Source organism: Drosophila teissieri, chromosome 2L, assembly GCF_016746235.2.
Source record: "Drosophila teissieri strain GT53w chromosome 2L, Prin_Dtei_1.1, whole genome shotgun sequence".
Lineage (NCBI taxonomy): Eukaryota > Metazoa > Arthropoda > Insecta > Diptera > Drosophilidae > Drosophila > Drosophila teissieri.
The window spans coordinates 6,571,264-6,591,413 of record NC_053029.1 but is presented as its reverse complement, the minus strand read 5'-3'; the positions used below and the strand labels follow the sequence as shown (position 1 = coordinate 6,591,413).

The following is a 20,150-nucleotide window of genomic DNA, read 5'->3' as shown; positions in this document are numbered from 1 at the left end:
TAGCTGACTGTTGGCTGTAACTAAGCCGAACTCGAGGGTAAACTACATTACACAAGATAGTAAAGGGCATACAATAGCCCATTTTAACTCAAACTGCCTGGCCAGCTAGGAATTCCAAACCTGGTCGATCGGATGCGGTATCTTTCGGTCTCATACAGCATCTTTCACCATAGCCAAATGTTTATAGATCGAGCAATATCAGCAATATCGACAGGTGAACCAATTAGCAGCCGCCTAATTAGCCAACACGAGTATCTCTGGCATCTTTACAGTCGTAAAGCGGATTCACCCGCTGATTTGATTCAAAATCGATCCAGTTTCAAGTGCAATGTTTATGATAATGCTAAGTTATTGCCTCTGGCAGCGAGGCGTCGCTACTCAAGTTTAAACACCATTTGTTTTTAAAGTCGGCGGTTTCCAGGCAGATTCCCAATTAGCAACTCGATTTGGGAGTGAGGAGTCGTGCTAATTGCCGCTTCAAATGGGTTACCTAGTCCTTGGCCGGGGGAGTAGTTCATCGGAAGGCGGCGGGCAGCAAACTTGGAGGTTTTTGTGGAAAGTGGAATTTTTTTCAAACCAATATGTTCGATGCTGATTTAATCGCATATCTTTCTATATCTCATTTAGACCCCCTGCTGCAACAAGTTCTTACAATGCCGATTCTGCCACGACGAGAACGAGACCGCACCACTTCGATCGCAAAACGCTCACCGAGCTAATATGCTCCGAGTGCAACACACGGCAAACGGTGCGGGAGCAGTGGTGATTGCGGAGTGCGATTTGGCAAGGTAAGTTAACTATCTAGGTGAAACTGTTTAGTCCTAGTAATATCATTTTGTTGTGATTACAGTACACCTGTCTGATATGCAACCTCTTCGACGATGCGGACAAGCAGCAGTACCACTGTCACGGATGTGGGATTTGTCGCATTGGCGGCGCCGAGAACTTCTTCCACTGCGAGGTGTGCAACATGTGCCTGCCGATCCAGCTGAAGATCGATGGCCACCGGGTGAGTTGGAACTTGGTTTCAGGCACTCCATTTTGGCCTGTGTAGTGGGAATGGTGACCTCCGCGATTCGAAAGCAAATCAAAGAAACAGCCAGCTGGCTGGCACATTAATTTTTTGTCAATTCATTACCGAAACCGGTTGCCTAATTGCTATACATAACGATCTGAGATCTGTGATCAGCAATCTGCGATCTGCGATCCAGTTGAGTGGATATGAATGTCAAATGTGTTGAGGGAATAGTTTCGTTAATTGGCAGCAGCATATGGAGACTCGTATCAGGCACCAAAGTGAACCAAAGATTGCCTGGCGATGACTGATTGGTAACTCCCTATTAATTGACAACCCATTGCTTGTCTATTCCGCTGCAGTGCGTGGAGAACATCTCGCGATCCCACTGTCCCGTGTGCCTGGGCGACATCCACACCTCGCGCATACCCTGCCACATTCCCGACTGCGGCCACCTGCTCCACAAGATGTGCTTTGACCAGCTGCTGGCCTCCGGCCACTACACCTGTCCCACCTGCCAGACCTCGCTGATCGACATGACGGCGCTGTGGGAGTACCTGGACGACCAGGCGGAGCGCATGCCGGTGCCCCTGAAGTACGAGAATCAGCGGGTGCACATATTCTGCAACGATTGTCACAAAGTACGTCTATACATACTTAAGTGCTTATATGAATGGCTCGTATAACCATACCAACTTTACATTACAGACTTCAAAAACCAAATTCCATTTCATCGGGCTCAAGTGCGTCCACTGCGGCGCCTACAACACAACGCAGGATGTCAAGCGCCGCCTGTCCCTGGTCACCGATGAGCCATCCTCGGCGTGATATCCACCGATTCAAGCCACATCAGCATCAGCATCAGCATCCGCATCCATATTCGCATCAGCAACAGGAAACCTCTTGCCATGCTACCCACATCTGAAGACACTGATTTGTTAGCTCAAGACAACACAACTGAAATCGAAACGCATTGAATTTAGATCAAGTTCGAGCTGGTATCGAATATATAAACCATACAAAAACACAAACAAAAGGCTCCCTAAATGATTGTGGACGTGCTTCGAGACCCCAGTAGATTTAAAAACATCAATTAGGTTTAATGCAAATAGTTAGTTTCAATCGTAATAGGCATTTAAAAAACATTATACCCTAATTGGCTTTTTAAATCACTTGGGGACTCCAGCACACCAATATTTTATACACAACACACATTGGTAAATTCAAATTTTCACTCGAATTTTAGGTATTCTAATTTTGCAAAAATTATTTTGTGTAAATCTCGAATTTCTCTGTACACATTGAAAACTCTGCTACCACGAATAAAAAAAGTAAATGTACAAAAGCAATCTTTAGTGTATTTCCTTTTATATAATTAAAATTCTTATAATTAGGAATTGAATGATCATATTGGGATTTAATAATTATATAACTTTTGACTCCATTTTCATTGGCTTTGGTTAAAATATATAACTATAATTATCTTTCTTTAGCAACTGTTTAGCATCTAAATCTAGATTTTGCTCATATTAATATCATCACCTTCCCCAGAAGAAGTTTGGATGGAAGCGGGTAGAAGGCGTAACAAGACCACTTTGTACATAATTTAAATGGAGACTTACGTAGAGGACAATATTTTTCTGAAGAAAATTCGTTTGATCATCATTTCACTTTTCAGGAAGCGCTCTTTAACTTCCTTCCACAGAATATCAATTGGAAAACTAAAAGGAAGTTGTGTTTGAATTGAAACTACCAATTAGGAGTGTTAGTGCTGCTGCCATCAAACTGCCCACTCTACTGCGCCTTCTCCTTATCAACTGAGGCGGTGATTCCATCTCCGCCGGCTGCTTTCTCTGCAGCGCGATTCTTTCTACGTTCGGCCGCTTTCTTCTGACTGGTGAGGTAAAATCCCAACGCAGTCATCACCGCCCAACTGATGTATCCAATGTGATAGACCGAGCCATAGAACCGCCAGATTTTGCCAAAGGAGGAGAGCAGGAAGGCCTCGCCCAAGTAGCTGAAGGCGAACCACTTGAAGATCCAGAAGATGACATCGATTACCCGGCGGCTAGTGCCGGTGGCAGTTCTGCGCACCAGCTTATCCCACATGTCCTCCAGGGAAACGTAGAAGGGAGCGCCCATGATGCAGAAGTAGTGTCCCGGCCGGAATCCGTGCCAGTAGGCAGAGCACAGCAAAGTGGCGCCAGTCCTAGGAATATCACAAATGCAAATTAGTAAGGGGAACATAAGCAAAGCTTATAGTTTAGCTAACTACTAGGAATACCTGCCAACCCTGCGATCAGTAGCAAAGGGAAAGAACAACAACGACAAGAGTAATACCAGAAGCAAGCAATAAAACAACAAAAACTACGATTCTATGAAATAGTTAACATTTACACTTCGACGTGGAGTAATCGAACTATTAGTTTCATAGAATAACCTTACATTAAAACGCACCTGTATTTCTTACTGGGGAAGAGTTTGTACACATTGACGGCCAACCAATACTGGACGCAGACATTCCAGTGCTTCATGCCCTCGCGGAAGGTCCAGCATCTCTCCACCTCCAGAACCCTGGTGTTCACGATCGTTGTAAAGTTGTAGGTGTGCTTCTCGGCATCCCGCTTTAGGTGCTGATAGCGCTTTCGCGGCCCCTGGCCATTGTTGGGATCCGACTCATCCGGATAGGCTCCGAAGCCGGCCATTGTGCAGACACATTCGCTGAGGGTCAGTCCGGTGTAGATGCGAGCTCGGAATGTGAAGAACGTGGGCCACACATACAACAAGCGGTACACAAAAGAGCGATCGTTGAAGAACTCATCACTCAACGCATACTGAAATGTAGTCAATTTAGTTATGTTTGGCGTTGTGCTTAAGCACTCACATCCAATGGCCACACGTAGTTCGTTGCCAGGTATAATGCACAATAGAAGACAGCGTATTTGAGCTTCTCCAGGGTGGCTTCAACACTTGGAGCGTGGGTCTTGAAGGGCATCTCAAAGTAGTCCCTGTATGTGCGATACCGATAATAGGGACCTGCAATTCATGAGCATGAGTGGTTCCGCTTAAAATGCAGATTTACAAGTAGATAGTATAGTACACATATTATAATCGATTATGTGCATGTGTAAGTAACGTTTTACAATCAGCAATTGAATTGGACTTTGATATCTAATTGCGTTGCGACTAGACTTTTTAATTGCTTATGGATAGGAAATTATGTACTTGAACCTGGCGCGATATTCACCTGTAAGAACTCCGATGTAGTTAAAGCTGTAGTGCAGGATCTCAGCTGCACTCAGGGTCTGCAGTTCCACATCATAGTCGGTGATCTCGATTTGACTCTCCTGGTTCACATCCCGTTGGTCGTTCTTCTTCTGCTCGTCGCGCGCCTGCAGGCGCTTCCAGGCGGCCGTCTTTTCGAAGGCAATACCCGAAACCTGCCGGTACAAGGATGACGAGTCAAGTAATGGCATTGATTAGATGGTTATGCAACCCACCTTCAGTGTAAGTATCATTTGTATCATGTTGGTGTGGCCGGGAATGCCTAGGTAGAAGTCGAACATGCGGAAGAACACCAGGTAGCCGAACATGACCGCGAAGGTGACCAGGTGACCCTTGCTGGAAGAAGGAGCAGTATGGTTATTGGCTGTTTCCAGTGGCTCCGGAAACCCAACTCACCTCGGGTGCACCAGGAGCACGGCGGCCGTGCCCAGTGCCAGGGAAACAAAGCAGTGCAGGCTGTGGAGCCCCGAGACAATCACAACCACAACAACGCCCAGCGCAGTGGACACCAGTTTGCGCTGGCCCTCGTCCGCGATCTTCTTCACATAGCTGCCAGCTCCGATGCATGCCAGCAGGCAGATCACGTAGATTACGTCGTCGATGCTCATCCTGCAGTGGATACTCGATCCCCCGGCTATTGATTTTTGATTTGTTTTATCCGCTCCGCAGAGGCAATGCAGCCAGTGTTGCCACTCATATGACGGTGGCCTATCGCTAAAAGGTATTTTAGCGATATTATTTAGTACTCATATTTAATAAATTCAAAAACAACAGCAGTGCAGCAACTAAACTTTATGAAAATTACCACAGGTGTCGCCTTTAAAAGTGCATGAAATGCGAGGGATGTCGCTTGCAAATTTGATTAAATACCTATGTATTAAAGATACAGTCCGCTATTTTCTAAGCAAGTTAGTTAGCTTTTTCTTTCTCTTGCGGTTTCTTTTATTTGCCTTGGTCAATTTGCTATTTTTACATAAACTTCGTCCGGTGTGAACATTTCGCATCAACACTTTTAAGCTGCTGTGCGTAAGCAGCATAACGCAAGTGCAGTGTAATTACAATCAACTTTGGTATTCATCGGGTATTTTTTCCGGGCAAATACCACCTAACCGAAAGCGGTCACACCATTGGCGTCTGTTAATCAAACTGGGAGAAAGGCTTTCTCTGTTTTCCACGGCCAGGCGGTTCTCTAGAACTCCTACGCTAGGAGCCAACGGATACCAGACACAATTCAGTGAAATAAATAGCAGTGGCGTGAACTGTCACAATCAAAAAAACAAACCCAACTCGGTATTGTTTGCCTAAGTTTGGTTGCCTCTCCCCCGCCTCCGCCCCCGCGACTGCAACGGAAAAGCGCAGAGTGAAAATTGATTTTTAAAACAGTGCGAACTCTACAATCAGTGCAACACAAATTCTAAATATAAAAAACCCAGAACGGACGATAGAAAAGCAACAAGATGGTGCAGAAATTCCAGTCCCCCGTTCGCGTCTACAAATATCCTTTTGAGCTGGTGATGAAGGTGTGTACATTGCATTTTCCCGTCTCCAATTCGTGTGGAGTGGGCGGCCTTATAGGCGTGTCCCACTGCCTGTTTACACGTACCTATCAATTTAAATTGTGCATTATGCGATGGCAAAGCCACTAATTCACTGCGACTCGCAAGGGTTCGTCGTGGATCGTTTCCGTTCGGCCAGTTGCTTCATTTATTTGGATTTGAATCCAAGCTGCAGATAAATAAAATTAACCTTGGACAGCAATTCCGCCCCCCTCCCTATCACCCCCGCCCACCGCGCTCTCACGCAGTTGCGCCCGAAGAGAGAGATAGACGATTCTTTATCCAATTGAATAATACACACTGCATGCATGTGTGTGTCTATGTGGGTGTGAATGGCTTGTGGGAGAGAGGGGGGCGGATCGGTTATAACGGCTTGTTTGTGAATTTCCCATTTATTTTTATTAATCTACTGATTGTTTGCGTCTAGCTTTGCGTTTTAGCCTCAATTTGTCTTTTTCTAATAATGCCAATTTACATGATGCGCATTTTTGAATGGTTTAACAAATATCGTTAATTGAGCTTTAAAATTGCGGTTATAAATTTATAAGATAAAAAATGACTGTAGTTCTTATTGAAACTATTTCTCCCTTTTTTTTGTTTCCTTTTAAAACTTTGTTTTTCGCTGACTGATAACAAAATAAACTTTTTGCTATTCTAACTAAAAATTGCTTTAAAACTTTATTCAAGCGACGGAAGTCACCTAAAACACATTCATTTGAATTTAAAAACTAAAGTTTATTGTAGTGATTATTGTTTACTGTCATATTTTGACTTTCTTCTAGTTATTCAACATATTTAAAGCTTATGACTAAATGTAGGCCAAACACAAATCACTTAAAATGGAAAGCCTATTATGGATATTCGATACTTTGAGTGCTTATTATGTTTCCTCCTGCAGACAAATATAAGAAACTGCTTTTCGTGACAAAAACTTAAAAGACTTAAATGTCAAAGGTCAAACATTTATTCTACGTCACCGACAGGGGGAAATCTATAAGAACTTGAAAACTTAAGTCACATTTATGAGCCACACGGAAGGACACCTGTCCGCTCGCATGTCCCCAAAGATGCAGGCAAAGCTTAGCATTTTACACTATTACCGACCTCCAGGACAATTAAGACAGCCTATCTGAATAATTAAAGACCACAATTTGTTGGCTTGTTGTGGGGAAAATATGGATATTGGAAGACATGTCCATGTCAGCGAGGAGTCGCCACGTGTTGGATGGCTCCCACCGCACACTGAATTATTCAACGTGTGAATATCCACCTGCTTATCCACACTCCGATTTACGACCTTTGCCATAGCATCAAGGACTCCCATATAGAATTATGGATACATTTATGATCAGTGCTCCAATACTGTAGTACTTGGACTCACACCTTTCCCCTGGATTGCACAATTATCGATATGGAACATCTATTTTGAATTTTCATTGCTTATTGCTTCTTAACAAGGCATGAAGTTGATCCCTCCAATAAAATTATAAAGAAATAAAGGCAACTGCAAGCCAAGCAAATACATTACAAAATATTCTTCCACTGACCGAAGAATTAGTAAAACCAACATTTGCATGAAAAAGTGAAATATTAAATGCAAAACAGCATGTGGGCGTATTTGAATATATATATTTTAATTATATTGATTTGTCCAATCAGACAGAACTTTTTCAGCGATTAGGTTGTATTGCTAGAATTGCTATTTTCTAAATTGATTGCTTTTCAACTGCGCAAATTTCAGAAACAGCCACCAATTTCTAGTTTTAACCGATCAATGATTTGGGTCCTATACCCTACAGTAAATTGAAATTGAAAGTGAAATTTGTTGTCTTATTTGTCTTGAATTTATTTAGCAATTTGCATTTATTATTTATTGAAGAAAGCACGAGTTTCTAGCATCCTATTTTGTAAACAACTTTTTGAGGTACTGCTCTCACCTGCTTAAATAGTGTGCTTGTGCGTATTTATATTTAAGTAAATGAGTTTTAGCGTCTGCGAATGAACTTCATAATTACACATACACATGGCCTTAATCAAACAGTTGTTTTAGGGCTTGGGTTTTCGTTAAGATTACAAGTATTCCCGATTTATATGTTCCTAATTAGCAGTTTAGTATTTATAAATATATATGAATATGTAAATCGAAATATAGGAAACAACACTTCGTAACCGCCCTAATAATTAGACCTTTTTCGTCGAAACCCCAAGCACCATGGGCCAAAAATAGACCTTCGAAATTGTTAAAGGCTTCTGAGACGTTGGCTGCCATCTCTGGCGGAGGATGAGCAAAAACGGGGTGGGATGGGATGTGGGATGCATGCAAATGGCTGCAGGGCCAAGTTATAAATTGGCCAGCGTTCAAGGTCGCTTGGCAGGGAACCGGAATATAGGAAATACATACACTTACCAAAACTGTTGCTAGCAGTTTGAAATCACTAACCAGCCAACATTTAAGATACTTTATACTTAACTAGAAGAGTCCTTAAATATATATATTTGGCATGTTTCTGACTAGTTATCCTTGTTGCTTTTGCAGGCCTACGAGCGGCGGTTTCCCACATGCCCGCAGATGCCCATCGTGCTGGACTGTGAGGTCATTAAGGACGAGTCCCTGGAGAACGGGGCCAAGCGGAACACGAGCCGGCGCTGCAAGTTGGCGGTGGACGCGCCGTACATCTTCAAGAAGCTGATTGGCGTAGACCATGTGTACTTCCTGCAGCACAACTTCCTGGACATGGCCAACCGCACGCTGAGCATCGAGGCGGTCAACGAGAGCTTCTCGTCCCGCATCGAGATCTTCGAGCGGTGTCGCTACTACGCCCACCCAGACAACTCCGAGTGGACCTGCTTCGACCAGTCGGCCACGCTGGACATTAAGAACTTCTTTGGCTTCGAGCACTCGATGGAAAAGATGGGCATGAAGCAGTACACCCAGACGACGCTGAAGGGCAAGGAAATCATTGAGTTCTTTATCGGGCAGCTGCGCGAGGAAGGCGTCACGCACGTGGAGCGTTGGACATCGCCCAGTGATGCACCCAAATCGCCGATTCTCGACCAGGCTCTGGATCAGCAGCACAGCATCTTGCTGGATGGCGACTTCATCGCACGCAGCCTGGGCCAGCTGTCCCCCATGCAGGAGTCCAAGCTGCTGGAGCTGCGAAAAATGCTGGATGGTGTCGATGACTTGGAGCGTGTGCCCAGTTATCAGACCATCCTGCGTTTCTTGGCAGCCAGGGACTGGCATGTGAGCCAGGCCTACGCCATGTTGTGCGACTCGCTTCGCTGGCGTCGGGAACACCGCATAGACGCACTGTTGCAGGAGTACTCCAAGCCGGCCGTGGTGGTGGAACACTTTCCGGGCGGCTGGCACCACCTCGACAAGGACGGTCGACCCGTCTACATACTGCGCCTGGGACACATGGACGTCAAGGGCCTGCTGAAGTCGCTGGGCATGGACGGCCTACTGCGATTGGTAAGCAAGCCTGCATAACTTTTCGCCGAGATTTCCATTCAAACGATATGTTATTTGGCAATAGGCTTTGCACATCTGCGAGGAAGGCATTCAGAAGATCAATGAATCCGCCGAACGCCTGGAGAAGCCTGTTCTCAACTGGTCCCTGCTCGTAGACCTGGAGGGTCTTTCCATGCGGCACCTCTGGCGTCCCGGCATCAAAGCCCTGCTCAACATCATCGAGACTGTGGAGCGCAACTACCCAGAGACCATGGGCCGTGTCCTAGTGGTGCGGGCGCCCAGAGTGTTTCCCATTGCATGGACAATCGTTAGCGCTTTTATCGGTGAGTCTAAACTTGACTCCGTAAAAAATCCCTCTTTACAAACGCTTTGAAATCCTTCAGATGAGCACACCCGATCCAAGTTCCTATTCTACGGCCCCGACTGCGCACACATGAAGGACGGCCTGGCCCAGTACCTCGACGAGGAGATTGTGCCCGACTTCCTGGGGGGACCCTGCAAGGTAAGCAAGCTGGTGGCAGCCACGACTTCCGGTAGCGGTGGCGCGTCTTCGGTTGGGAGCCCATTACTGCTGCATCTGTAGCTACGTACTTACTATTACTTCTGTTATAATTGTATCTGTGCGTAACCTATCTTTCCCTCTGGTTCCGGCCTTGATTCCGGCTCGCTGGGGCTGCTCAGACAGAGAACCAGCTAGTCTCGCATGTGGAGCAAGTCAGTCAGAAATACTTTAGCCATTGTTATTTAACCAAATGCGATTGTGTAAGCATCCTACTCTCTTGTTCTTTTGCTCCTGCTCTCGATTTCGTTTGTCACCATCCACAACGACAAATTGTACTGTATTCGTCCGCCTTTGTCTTACTTCCTCGTTTTTGTTTCTCACACTTTGTTCGTTGTGCGGTTCTGTTGCAAACTGTGTCAAGCCCATGTGCGCAGCTTAGCCATGACATTCCTGCTACAATATTTCCTCCATTGTGCCCCAGCGTCCATGTCCACGTCACTTAATCTCTGTTCACCCCGGCGGCTGTCATCCATGTGACCAGTCCAAGCCAACAGCCACGGGCCCTTGCCTCCAGAAAGTGCTCTAACGTATTGTCCTCTTCCCAAAAGACCATGATACACGAGGGCGGACTGGTGCCCAAGACGCTTTACAAGATGAACTCACTGGAGGATCACGACGACGAAGTGACCGCCGAGCTGCCCACCACTGCCGCGGCACAGGCTCTGGTTCCAGGCAAGCGCCTTTCCGCCAACCACCAGCACGACCATCGCAATCTGTACAAGAGTGTGGATCTGAAGGCCGGATTCACGCACGAGCTGCTCATCCGGAACGAGGATCCCAAGAGTGTGCTCACCTGGGACTTTGATGTAATGCGCAACGATCTGCACTTTACGCTCTACCGGGTCACCCAGGAGCTTCCGGACAAGAATGGTGAGTTTGTAATCCACTAACAAATGGCTTTCATACTGGTTTTTGTCTTTCTTTTGTGCTGAAAACTGGTTTTGGTTACTATACAAGTGTTGTTGCCCTTTAAAGGTGCGAATATCACGATGTTCTTGCCTCATTAGAAGGTGTTTTTGTTTACTTAACGCTACCCCAAAAACACAATGAACAATAATGAGCAAACAATACGGAAAGTAGAAACTTATGTACCCTTCCAGTAAGCACAAGAAATTTTAAAACAAATTAATAGCATTTTGCATTACAATTTAATATATATTCATAGAAATATTCAGCCGTACGTAAGCATATTTTTGTACAAATTGAAAAGGTATCTGTTGCTGGGGCTCAATTATATTGATAACGAAAAAAAGCACGTATTCTGGTTCCGGTTGAATGATAGGGACTGCTTTTTATATGTGGAGTGATAATGTAGTAAAACTCAAACAAGACCAACCCTATATAATAAAGCTTTTTGTACTTTGAACCTTATAAACAATCTATACTTTGCTCGACAGTATTACTTCTGATTAACTAACACAAACTAAATGTCTTCCTCCCACAGACTCCGCCGTCTCGTACTTTGATCTGCAAGACTTCATCGAGGGCGTCAATTACTTCCGGGAGGAGCCCACACTGATTTGCCGGCACAAGGAGAGCGTCCAGGGGTCGCACGTGATGCATCACAACGACAGCTATCTTATGCACTGGTTCAGTCCATCGGGTGCCCAGTTAAATGTCTTCTACGAGGTGCTCAGCTCGGCCAACTACAAGGGCTCCATGACCAGCCTTCAGTCGGCGTTCTCATCGAACTCGTCGGCGGCCAGCTCGGTGCAGAGTCGATGATATGAAAAAGCCGGGGAGGGCGGTACGAATGGCGCCGAATGGAGATCCCCGGCATTGGAGGAGCCCATAGCGGCGATGGGGGAGGACATTCTCACGGGCACCCTGATGGAGAAGAGCCTGAATCTTTTTGAAACGCCGGACGTATTCTTTTAAGACCAAAAGTGGTAATATCTTGTGTTTTAGTTCTCTTTAGTTGTTTAGCAAAATGTTAGTTTGATTTTGAATTGTATTTAGCTCAAATAGGCCATTTATTTCCTATAAATTTATTATATTCATTCAATATATTCAATCATTCATATTATTGATAATCTTAAGAAAATTAGAAATATCAGCGAATTAGATGAGCAACACCAAAATATCACGCAACGTCTTATTTTGAATCGTCAATTCTACTTTTTTAAACAGCTATATTAATGAAATTTTTAATGCATATATGTAAAAGCGACGTAATTTTTATAGCTTTTTCTAATGGAACATTTTTAGCAACAATTAAGGAACTGTTCGCGATTGCAGCCACTGAAACGAAAATAGGAAAATTGAAATTTGTAATCAATAACTACGTGTTACCTAATTAGTTTAATTAAACAATTGCCGAAATGGCGCATTGCAAGGATTTTAGCCAGAACTTATACAAAAGAGTGAAATGTAGGATTCGAACTTGAAATTAGCAGAGGAAAAAGTAATGCAACACATGTAGGTTATAGTTAGACGTCAGATTATAATAATGTATGTAAAATTGTATTCTGAACATTCGATTTGATAATTGCACCCTAATTATCTTGCAATTTGTACATTTTTAATTGCTAATATCAATCAAACTCCAAAGGGTTTTTAAATCAAATAAAGCAACTTTAGTGTTTCTTTTTGGTTATTAATTTCTCCATTAAATAGTAATTACTGTGCGGATGTTTACAATTTAGTTTTATGATTAATCTGACGTGTATCGTAAGAATAAACTGACAAGCCAATAACGAAGGAAAAACGAGTGCATGTTAACTAAGTGTGTAAGTTGAATTAAGAACGTAATCAAATAAACGCTATTAGATCAATTCATGTACATATGTATTTTCATTTTATTGGATGTTTGGAAACTGTAGGCTGTGGGGGAAATGGACTTTGATAACATTATTGCTATAAATTACATGTTTTCTAAATCCATTCGGTTTTCCGCCTTTTGAAAAGTTATTCAAATTTCGCGCCATTGCCTAGACCAAGTTTACCAGCCCTGGATTCATTAAAACTAGTCTGGCAACGCCGCATGTTAAAATATTTTGGAAAAACGTTTAATTTCATTGTAACATTAAATTTTATTAAACTGGAACAAAAAGCAAGCTATATCAAAAAAAAATATTATTTGTTGTAGTTATATAACATGGTTGTCCCTCATGGCTCAAGTCACGTCAATCCATGTTATCTTCCATGGTGAAAAACTGGGTTAAAACTGTTTATGTTTATCGCGCTTGTTGTTGACTGATAGGAAAATGAAGTAATGTTTTTGGCAACAAAAAATCCGAAATCCGCAGGTAGCTTCACCGGCACAGAACGCCCTAATCCTCCGTTCACTTAGACGCCCGTATCTTATCCGCGGCGGATGCAAACCACTAAAAGGCGACTTGGCCATGAAGTGCGGATAAGCGGAATGCTCCTTATCGCCGCTGGCGATTGGACATTGGCTATTTTACCAATAATAGTTACGAGTGGCTGGACTTTCAAGCATTTCGCGCCTAGCATTCGAAGCAGCCAGACCAGTCGCTAGAATCGTACTCCAACATGGTTGCATTGAGCACAAAGTAAGTACCCCTGCCCCACCGCCCCTACTCACGACCACAACGTCCACAATCCCACCATTCCACCAAGAGCCAGTAGCCAGTAGCCAGTTCCCTGGGCAATGGCGAGCGGAGAAGGCGCCGATGGTGACCAAAACGGTCTGAACTCACTACTAACCGCACTGGGCGACTATTACAGCGGCCGCCGTGAGGAGAAGGCTGTAGCCAACATCTACGATGACAAACGGATCTTTCCCGACTTCCGTGGCGGACCTTTGGACGAGTACCGCGAGCGGGCTAGCTTCTGCTACAAGCGCATGAACGTGTTGCTCGAGGGCGAGGATCACATCCGGCTAAAGGTTCGTTTGCCATATCCAGTTTTTTACATGGTCAGCGGGGTCGAAGTGCAGACTGCTTCGATAGCTTTTAATCGCCAGCTGTCTAATAGCCGAGCACTTCTTATCTGCACAATTGAGTAATTCATTTACATGCCGCTCCGTCTTTAGCACAAGGTGTGGCAATGGATGGAGAAGCACCCCGACTACCAGCGGGAGTCAGGCTCCGACTTGGAACGCACCCGAGAATTGGCTAACAAGCGGCAGCACCTTCTGTGGGAGCAACAGTTCTACGGCGTCAACGAGGTAGGATGCTTCACGTTCTCCTGAATGAGCGGCTGCTTAAATGTCCTGTCTTTCTTTCAGTATCTGGGAACTCCGCATCTTCTGCTTGCTTTCGGGCAGGCCATCTTCAGCTACGACTTTAGCACTTCGGTCAAGTTCGGCCTGTCCACTGGCATGTTCCCCAGCACCCTGGTCTCCAACGGATCTGGCCGCCTGGGCAAGTACGTGGCCAAGATCGCGGACAACCGTATTCTGGGAGCCTACGCTCTCACTGAGATTTCTCACGGCACCAACGCGCTCGGCATGCGCACCCGAGCCACCTACGACTTAAAAAGGCAGGAGTTTATCATCAACACGCCAGACTTCGAGGCGGCCAAATGTTGGGTCGGCAATCTTGGCAAGACCTGCACCCACGCCATCGTCTACGCCCAGCTGTACGTGCCCGATGACAAGCACCAGGGCCTACAGGCATTCCTTGTTCCCATTCGCGACGAGCGTACCTTGCTGCCTTTCCCCGGCGTAACCGTTGGCGATATGGGCGAGAAGATCGGCCTCAATGGCATTGATAACGGGCAAGTACTTTCTCCTATCAGTTGATAAAACTTATCAACAACAACAGCAATAATTTCGATTTGTTTCACATTGCAGATTTGTGATGTTCAACCAGTATCGCATCCCTAAGGCGAATCTGCTGTCCAAGACTGGTGACATCGATGCGCAGGGCAACTACACCAGTCAAATTAAGGACGAGCGTAAGCGCCTTGGCGCCTCCTTGGGCGCTCTCTCCGTGGGCCGCGTTAATATCACTGCTATCACCTACGTGGCGCTGAGCAAGGCTGTGACAATTGCCACTCGCTATGCGGCCAGCAGACGCCAGTTTGGCCCTACGAACAGCCCGGCGGAGTGGCCTGTGATCGAGTATCAGTCACAGCAATACCGACTTATTCCACACTTGGCCACCACAATCGCCTTGCGGGTTGCTACACTCTGGATTGGCAAAGAGAACGTGGATTTGACCATGAAGGGCTTCACTGGCGAGGACACGTCGCAGGCGGGCATGGAGATCCATGCGATCTCTTCGGCACTCAAGCCAGTGGCCACTTGGGCAGCCAGGGATGGCATCCAGGAGTGCCGCGAGGCCTGTGGCGGTCATGGCTACCTTAAGTCGTCAGGCTTGGGCGAGCTTCGCAACGACAACGATGCTAACTGCACCTATGAGGGCGAGAACAACACACTCATCCAGCAAGCGTCCAATTGGTTGATCAGTCTGCGACGCAACAATGCCGACTTCGTGGCAGTATCTCCATTGAAGACAGTGTCTTTCCTGAAGGATATGGACTCAATTCTGCAAAGCAAGGGCCAGGAGCGAACTCCTGCCGAAGTTTTGGATCCGCACAGTGAGTATTTCGTATTTATCCCAATTAAACAAAGAGAAACATGTTTTCTTTTGCGCTATAGATCTACTTAATGCCCTCAACTGGCTTACCGTCTGGCAACTGGACACGACGGTGAAACGAGTTGAGGAACTGCAGCGCGAAGGAAAGGATGCGTTTGAGACGCGCAACAATATTCAGGTCTTTGCCGCCCAGAAGCTCTCTGTTATATACGGCGAGGTGAGTTGCCAACCCCCAAAGCCCCCAAACTGGATAGTCAATTAATGGAGATGGACTTTCTTTCTTTTAGCGTACCATCTACTACGTGTTCTATAAGTTTGTTATTGGCCTGCCTGACTCTGCTGAGAAGAAGGTGCTGCAGCAGGTGCTCTCCTTCTATGGCGCCCACCTGGTCACAAAGTACTCCGCTGCCTTCTACCGCGGGGGCTACTTCCGGGAGAGCTCAAACCAACTGGAGCTGTATGAGCAAGGTATCTTGGCTCTGCTTCCCCTGCTGAAGAACGAAGCTATTGCTCTGGTGGATGCCATTGCTCCCACAGACTTTATTCTTAACTCTCCACTGGGCATGAGCGATGGAAACGTAAGTGATCTACTAAAAGCAACTGCAACTCTTACTAAGGAATCTTTCCTTTCTGCAGGTCTATCAGCATCTGCAGCGCACTATTGTTTCCACTCCAGGCGTCTACGAGCGTCCCCATTGGTGGCGTGACGTTACTTATAAGGATTACCTTAAACGCGCCAAATTGTAGAGTCACAAAAACATTCACATTCGGACAAGTGCATTATTAATATTAAGTTTGCAAAGTTATTCTGATAAATCACAGTATGATATTTGTTACACACACACTCTACCTACACGCTCTGCCTATTACGGTTTTGCCAAGAAATATACTCGGTGCTTAAACTAACCTTTAATCGCGTTGACTTTTATTAAAGAGTATTTTTGCATGTTATAAGGAGTTATCACTTGATGTCACCGGTCCAAAGGTGGTCGCAGTTTAAATGCTTAGCTATGTGCCACGCGCTGATCTTGAAGGCTTACCGTCGATGACGACGAACCATTTAATAATATAATTAAATTGGCAATAGGTACGCTGATAATATAATTGATAGCCAGAATTGTCTTATCACAAATAAGTGTACACCTGCAGTACAAATACATACGATGTCTGGCAGCGGCGTCATGCTTAAGATTTCCAATTTGTAGGAGTAGTTATTTTAAATATATACTGATAACAAACATTTCGTTAAGATAAAAAGTAGACCCCATATCGAGTAACCTATATATAATCAAACCTTTAACCTTCTAGTCTAATATTAGCAGGAAGAAATATGCATAGACGTGGTTGTTTTATAGTATAAGTAATTTTATACAAATCGTACTAAATACTAGAACACGTTAGTTGGATTGTGCATTATGTACAATTTTTGGTTGTCTTTTAGCTTAAATATGATCACAGTATTACATCGTTATTTAGATAGATAGGCATTTACAATAATTTACAGAATAAAGAAGAAACATATAAATAATAAATTAAAGAATTGGCTAATATCGATGCATCTAGATGGGTCACGGCAGAGCTCCAGACCCAGATTCGTAGAATTCTAAAATTGATGACCTTTGGGCCACGTTGGGAGACTGCATATGAGCCAAACGCTCTCCCGCCTCGCTTTCTGTCTGGATGAGCATAGGAATCTGTTGTGGCAGGTCGCTGGTGGCCCATAGATAAAGGTCTAGCGTCTTCTCAGTGCAGTCAGCAATGAACCGCACAAAGGGGCGTATGTCGCCCTCGTTGGCTAGCTTGAGGAAGTGGTAGTACTTATTACGTTGCTGCTTTGGAATTATCACTGGTGGGTAACCTGCTCGCATCAACAGGGTGTTCATTAGCAGACGTGACGTGCGTCCGTTTCCGTCGATGAATGGGTGAATGTGGACCAACTTGTAATGAGCAAGGGCTGCATAGCTGAAAGGAGACAAGAAACTATAAGATTAAGAAGCTGGGCAGCTGTTTAACACTCACTTGACGGGATGTAGAGAACTACTATGCTCCGAGTTCAGCCATCGTTCGAAGCGCTGCATCAACAGCGCGAGATCGCCCGGACCAGGCGGCACGTGACCGCCCACATACACCTGGTTTCGCCGAAACTCGCCACCTTCAATTGGGTCCACATGTCCCAGAACTCTCCGATGCAGCTCGAGGATGTCCTTAATAGTGATATCGATTCTGTGGACAATTCATATGGTTTTACTAGGAATGCTTCAGACTGCGTAAACAGTAAAATTGGCAACTTACTTTTGCACCAGGCTAGCGTTTATGTACTTCATAGCCAGATCCATGCCCAAGATCTCGTTGTGCTCGTCAATGGATTTGCCGTCTACGGCCATGCGGGTCTCTAGGATAGACCGCGTCTGGGCCAGCGTCATGGTGTTGCCCTCAATGCCTACTGAGTGGTAGATGTGCTGGAAGTAGGCTTCCTTCTTTGCCCGCCGCAGAGCTCCGTTGGACTCGTGGATGGCGGAGAGGGCGTCTCGTTTCGAGTCCAACGATTCCAAGCGGCGTTCGTCCAGAGTCTGTACCACGTCTGCAGTGCGCTGTCGGTTGGCTAGTGCCTCGGAGTTGCTCGGGCTGATGGTCAGAGCCTGAAAGTAGTACTGATCCGCCAGTACAATGTTGCGCTGGCTGTGCTCCAGAAACTCGCCGTAGCGCAGCAGCACTTCAGGGTGTCGGGGCGCTAGCGCGAGGGCGTGTTCGAAGAGTCGCGAGGCCTTGTCATCCTTTCCCGTCAGGTACATGTCCTGGGCCATTCGAAGTGACACCAGCGCCTCATTGATGCTCGTCTGCTCCTCGTTCGTGTAGCTGGCGGCGACACTGTCGCTGATGCTCTTGTCGTAGAACTCCTTGAAGGCATTCAGCTCCTCCACGGAATACACTGCGAACTCGTCCCGCGTCTGCAGGTAGTGGGCGGTGGGCAGATGATGCAGCTGTCGCAGTTTCCAGACCAGATTCGAGGAGCTCAAGGCATGTAACGTCCAGGCCGCCAGGCTTCCAGCGATGAAGAACAATACCAGGCGGTAGAGACGGGCAGGTTTCGGATTTTGTGCATTCCAGAGTGGCGGATTCGCCTGTTCTTGCTGCTGAGCAGGCGGAGAAGGTGGACTCGGTTGCTCTGCTTCCGTGCCCATGGCCAGTGCTTTATGCTCTTTTGTGTTTCACGCGAATTTTGAATACTTGACACGCCAGGTACATGTTACGTTGCGTCCAATTGCTGGAAGACGTGTGCCCAAAATTGTTTATCTGCAATATTGCAGTTGCTGCGTACCGACTTCTAGCACCACGTACTTGCTTCTTCTTCTTTTCTAAGTGTGACCGTTTCTGATAAACATCCCCCCGGAATCCGCATGTTCCACAGTGGAACGGTGGAAATGAAACCATAGAGGATATTATTTGAAATTCAAATTTAAAAAGGATACTGTTGAAAGCTTACATAAAAATGGTTATCCACTTAGCGACGTTATAAAAATTATGTCTGAAAACCTTTTTTTTTTTTAAACTTAATTATAGGCAACGGTATTAAAATGTTAACATAGTATTCGGAATTGCCTGGGAAATATAAAATCATCTACATATCTCGAAGTTATTGAAACATTTTTTACTTTAAAGTATTCTTAATTTGATCTTTTAACACTTGCAAGGTATGTTTTAGCATTGTAATTTAATTTAATGTAAAATTTCAGAGTTATTACAAATTGTATGTGTATAGTTTAAAATCAAAGTTAAGAAAAATGTGTACTTAACGATTATTTAAAGCAAATTGATTTGTCTATGAAAACGTTTTATACACATAAATGTCGTTCACCAGACGCAATACGTGATTTTTTTTAATTTATTTGTTTGTTTACCTTAAAAACTGTTGTGGCAACTGATGCGACCTATCTATCCCACCAACTAAAACGAAATAAATTTGAACTGGGCGAATAATGCAAAATCGACAGTAGCATATTTGATATATTTAATGTTGTTTTGTATATGTCATGAGGAGAGCTCTTTATAAAATGCCCTCTTCTTTTCTCAAAACTATGAAGTGAGGGTCTGTGGGGCATCGTTGTACTCCAACCTCTCATTCTCTGAAACCATTCTTGTTCTTCAGATGGGGAACCCCACCAAATCGATCAAGTCATTGTGGTCAAATTTCCCAGCAGTCCAATAAACAGAATCTATCTAATCAGCAGACAAAACGGATATCTGGCTCACATTCGTGTTGCCGAATTGGACTGAAATAGAGCCTAAGGTCACTAGATTTGCATATTTCCACCTAACAGCTACCTAAGTGATTCAGTCACTTGGAGTACCGAAATCCGTGTTCTCCCCTCGAGTCATGTAAAGAGCACCTCATGAGATCACGCATTTGCTGGCTATTTCGATCTAATGCGATCGGATGCAAGCAAAATAAAAGTGCTCGGAGAGCAGATGACCGACCGGCTTGTGAATCATGTGTATGAGGTCATGGCGAGATTCATTCATTAATTCTTCTCGCCTCGAGCGATGACGTAGTAATCGATTCTTCTGATATTAACTATGTGGCCGGTGGATCCATACCCACAGATTATGTCGTCCAAGTGATAGTCCGACTCACATGCTCTCTCTCCTGCTGATAACGCTGCTCCGCATATCGCAGCCTCTCGCGCCAAGCGATCTTTCCATAAAAGCTTCGTGCTGGGAACTCAGCTGTCAGTTGCTGTTCGACAGCGCCACA

The 20,150-nt window shown here is 45.2% G+C and overlaps 4 protein-coding genes and 1 pseudogene across 5 annotated transcripts; 3 read left to right on the top strand and 2 right to left on the bottom strand.

Moving 5' to 3' along the window:
* Positions 1-2,303, top strand: part of LOC122611913 — a 6,555-nt pseudogene extending 4,252 nt beyond the window's left edge.
* Positions 2,304-2,438: 135 nt separating this feature from the next.
* Positions 2,439-4,999, bottom strand: LOC122618072 (lysophospholipid acyltransferase 7-like). Its single transcript, XM_043794207.1, has 6 exons — positions 4,697-4,999; positions 4,516-4,636; positions 4,263-4,455; positions 3,900-4,051; positions 3,473-3,849; positions 2,439-3,224 (listed from the first exon to the last, which is right to left on the bottom strand). Exons 1-6 carry the CDS (start codon positions 4,906-4,908, stop codon positions 2,810-2,812), a joined length of 1,470 nt encoding a protein of 489 aa, XP_043650142.1. The 5' UTR covers positions 4,909-4,999; the 3' UTR covers positions 2,439-2,809.
* Positions 5,000-5,438: 439 nt separating this feature from the next.
* LOC122614275 (protein real-time) lies at positions 5,439-11,971 on the top strand. The gene is made up of 6 exons (XM_043788817.1): positions 5,439-5,820; positions 8,393-9,328; positions 9,393-9,651; positions 9,712-9,830; positions 10,439-10,760; positions 11,335-11,971. Exons 1-6 carry the CDS (start codon positions 5,758-5,760, stop codon positions 11,613-11,615), a joined length of 1,980 nt encoding a protein of 659 aa, XP_043644752.1. The 5' UTR covers positions 5,439-5,757; the 3' UTR covers positions 11,616-11,971.
* Positions 11,972-13,039: 1,068 nt separating this feature from the next.
* LOC122619116 (peroxisomal acyl-coenzyme A oxidase 3-like) lies at positions 13,040-16,310 on the top strand. 2 transcript variants are annotated; one of them, XM_043795853.1, is made up of 8 exons: positions 13,040-13,405; positions 13,581-13,740; positions 13,888-14,022; positions 14,083-14,573; positions 14,650-15,398; positions 15,460-15,614; positions 15,685-15,975; positions 16,034-16,310. In XM_043795853.1, exons 1-8 carry the CDS (start codon positions 13,386-13,388, stop codon positions 16,142-16,144), a joined length of 2,112 nt encoding a protein of 703 aa, XP_043651788.1. In that variant the 5' UTR covers positions 13,040-13,385; the 3' UTR covers positions 16,145-16,310. The 2 variants fall into 2 exon arrangements, with proteins under 2 accessions (XP_043651788.1, XP_043651779.1); XM_043795844.1 differs by lacking the exon at positions 13,040-13,405 and having other exon boundaries at positions 13,471-13,740.
* Positions 16,311-16,744: 434 nt separating this feature from the next.
* LOC122625079 (protein adenylyltransferase Fic-like) lies at positions 16,745-18,741 on the bottom strand. The gene is made up of 3 exons (XM_043804956.1): positions 17,690-18,741; positions 17,417-17,620; positions 16,745-17,359 (listed from the first exon to the last, which is right to left on the bottom strand). The coding sequence occupies exons 1-3, from the start codon at positions 18,577-18,579 to the stop codon at positions 16,966-16,968; spliced, it is 1,488 nt and encodes a 495-aa protein (XP_043660891.1). The 5' UTR covers positions 18,580-18,741; the 3' UTR covers positions 16,745-16,965.
* Positions 18,742-20,150: the final 1,409 nt, after the last annotated feature.

Excerpts from the sequence above, each read along its gene's own strand:
- LOC122618072 (XM_043794207.1), bottom strand. The coding sequence starts at position 4,908 with ATGAGCATCGACGACGTAATCTACGTGATCTGCCTGCTGGCATGCATC. Across the intron at positions 4,637-4,696 it reads GTGCTCCTGGTGCACCCGAG|CAAGGGTCACCTGGTCACCT; the intron begins GTGAGTTGGGTT and ends TCCTTCTTCCAG. Across the intron at positions 4,456-4,515 it reads AAATGATACTTACACTGAAG|GTTTCGGGTATTGCCTTCGA; the intron begins GTGGGTTGCATA and ends TTGTACCGGCAG.
- LOC122625079 (XM_043804956.1), bottom strand. The coding sequence starts at position 18,579 with ATGGGCACGGAAGCAGAGCAACCGAGTCCACCTTCTCCGCCTGCTCAG. Across the intron at positions 17,621-17,689 it reads AACGCTAGCCTGGTGCAAAA|AATCGATATCACTATTAAGG; the intron begins GTAAGTTGCCAA and ends AATTGTCCACAG. Across the intron at positions 17,360-17,416 it reads AGTTCTCTACATCCCGTCAA|CTATGCAGCCCTTGCTCATT; the intron begins GTGAGTGTTAAA and ends GTCTCCTTTCAG.
- LOC122614275 (XM_043788817.1), top strand. The coding sequence starts at position 5,758 with ATGGTGCAGAAATTCCAGTCCCCCGTTCGCGTCTACAAATATCCTTTT. Across the intron at positions 9,652-9,711 it reads AATCGTTAGCGCTTTTATCG|ATGAGCACACCCGATCCAAG; the intron begins GTGAGTCTAAAC and ends GAAATCCTTCAG. Across the intron at positions 9,831-10,438 it reads TCCTGGGGGGACCCTGCAAG|ACCATGATACACGAGGGCGG; the intron begins GTAAGCAAGCTG and ends TCTTCCCAAAAG.
- LOC122619116 (XM_043795844.1), top strand. The coding sequence starts at position 13,504 with ATGGCGAGCGGAGAAGGCGCCGATGGTGACCAAAACGGTCTGAACTCA. Across the intron at positions 13,741-13,887 it reads AGGATCACATCCGGCTAAAG|CACAAGGTGTGGCAATGGAT; the intron begins GTTCGTTTGCCA and ends CTCCGTCTTTAG. Across the intron at positions 15,976-16,033 it reads TGGGCATGAGCGATGGAAAC|GTCTATCAGCATCTGCAGCG; the intron begins GTAAGTGATCTA and ends TCCTTTCTGCAG.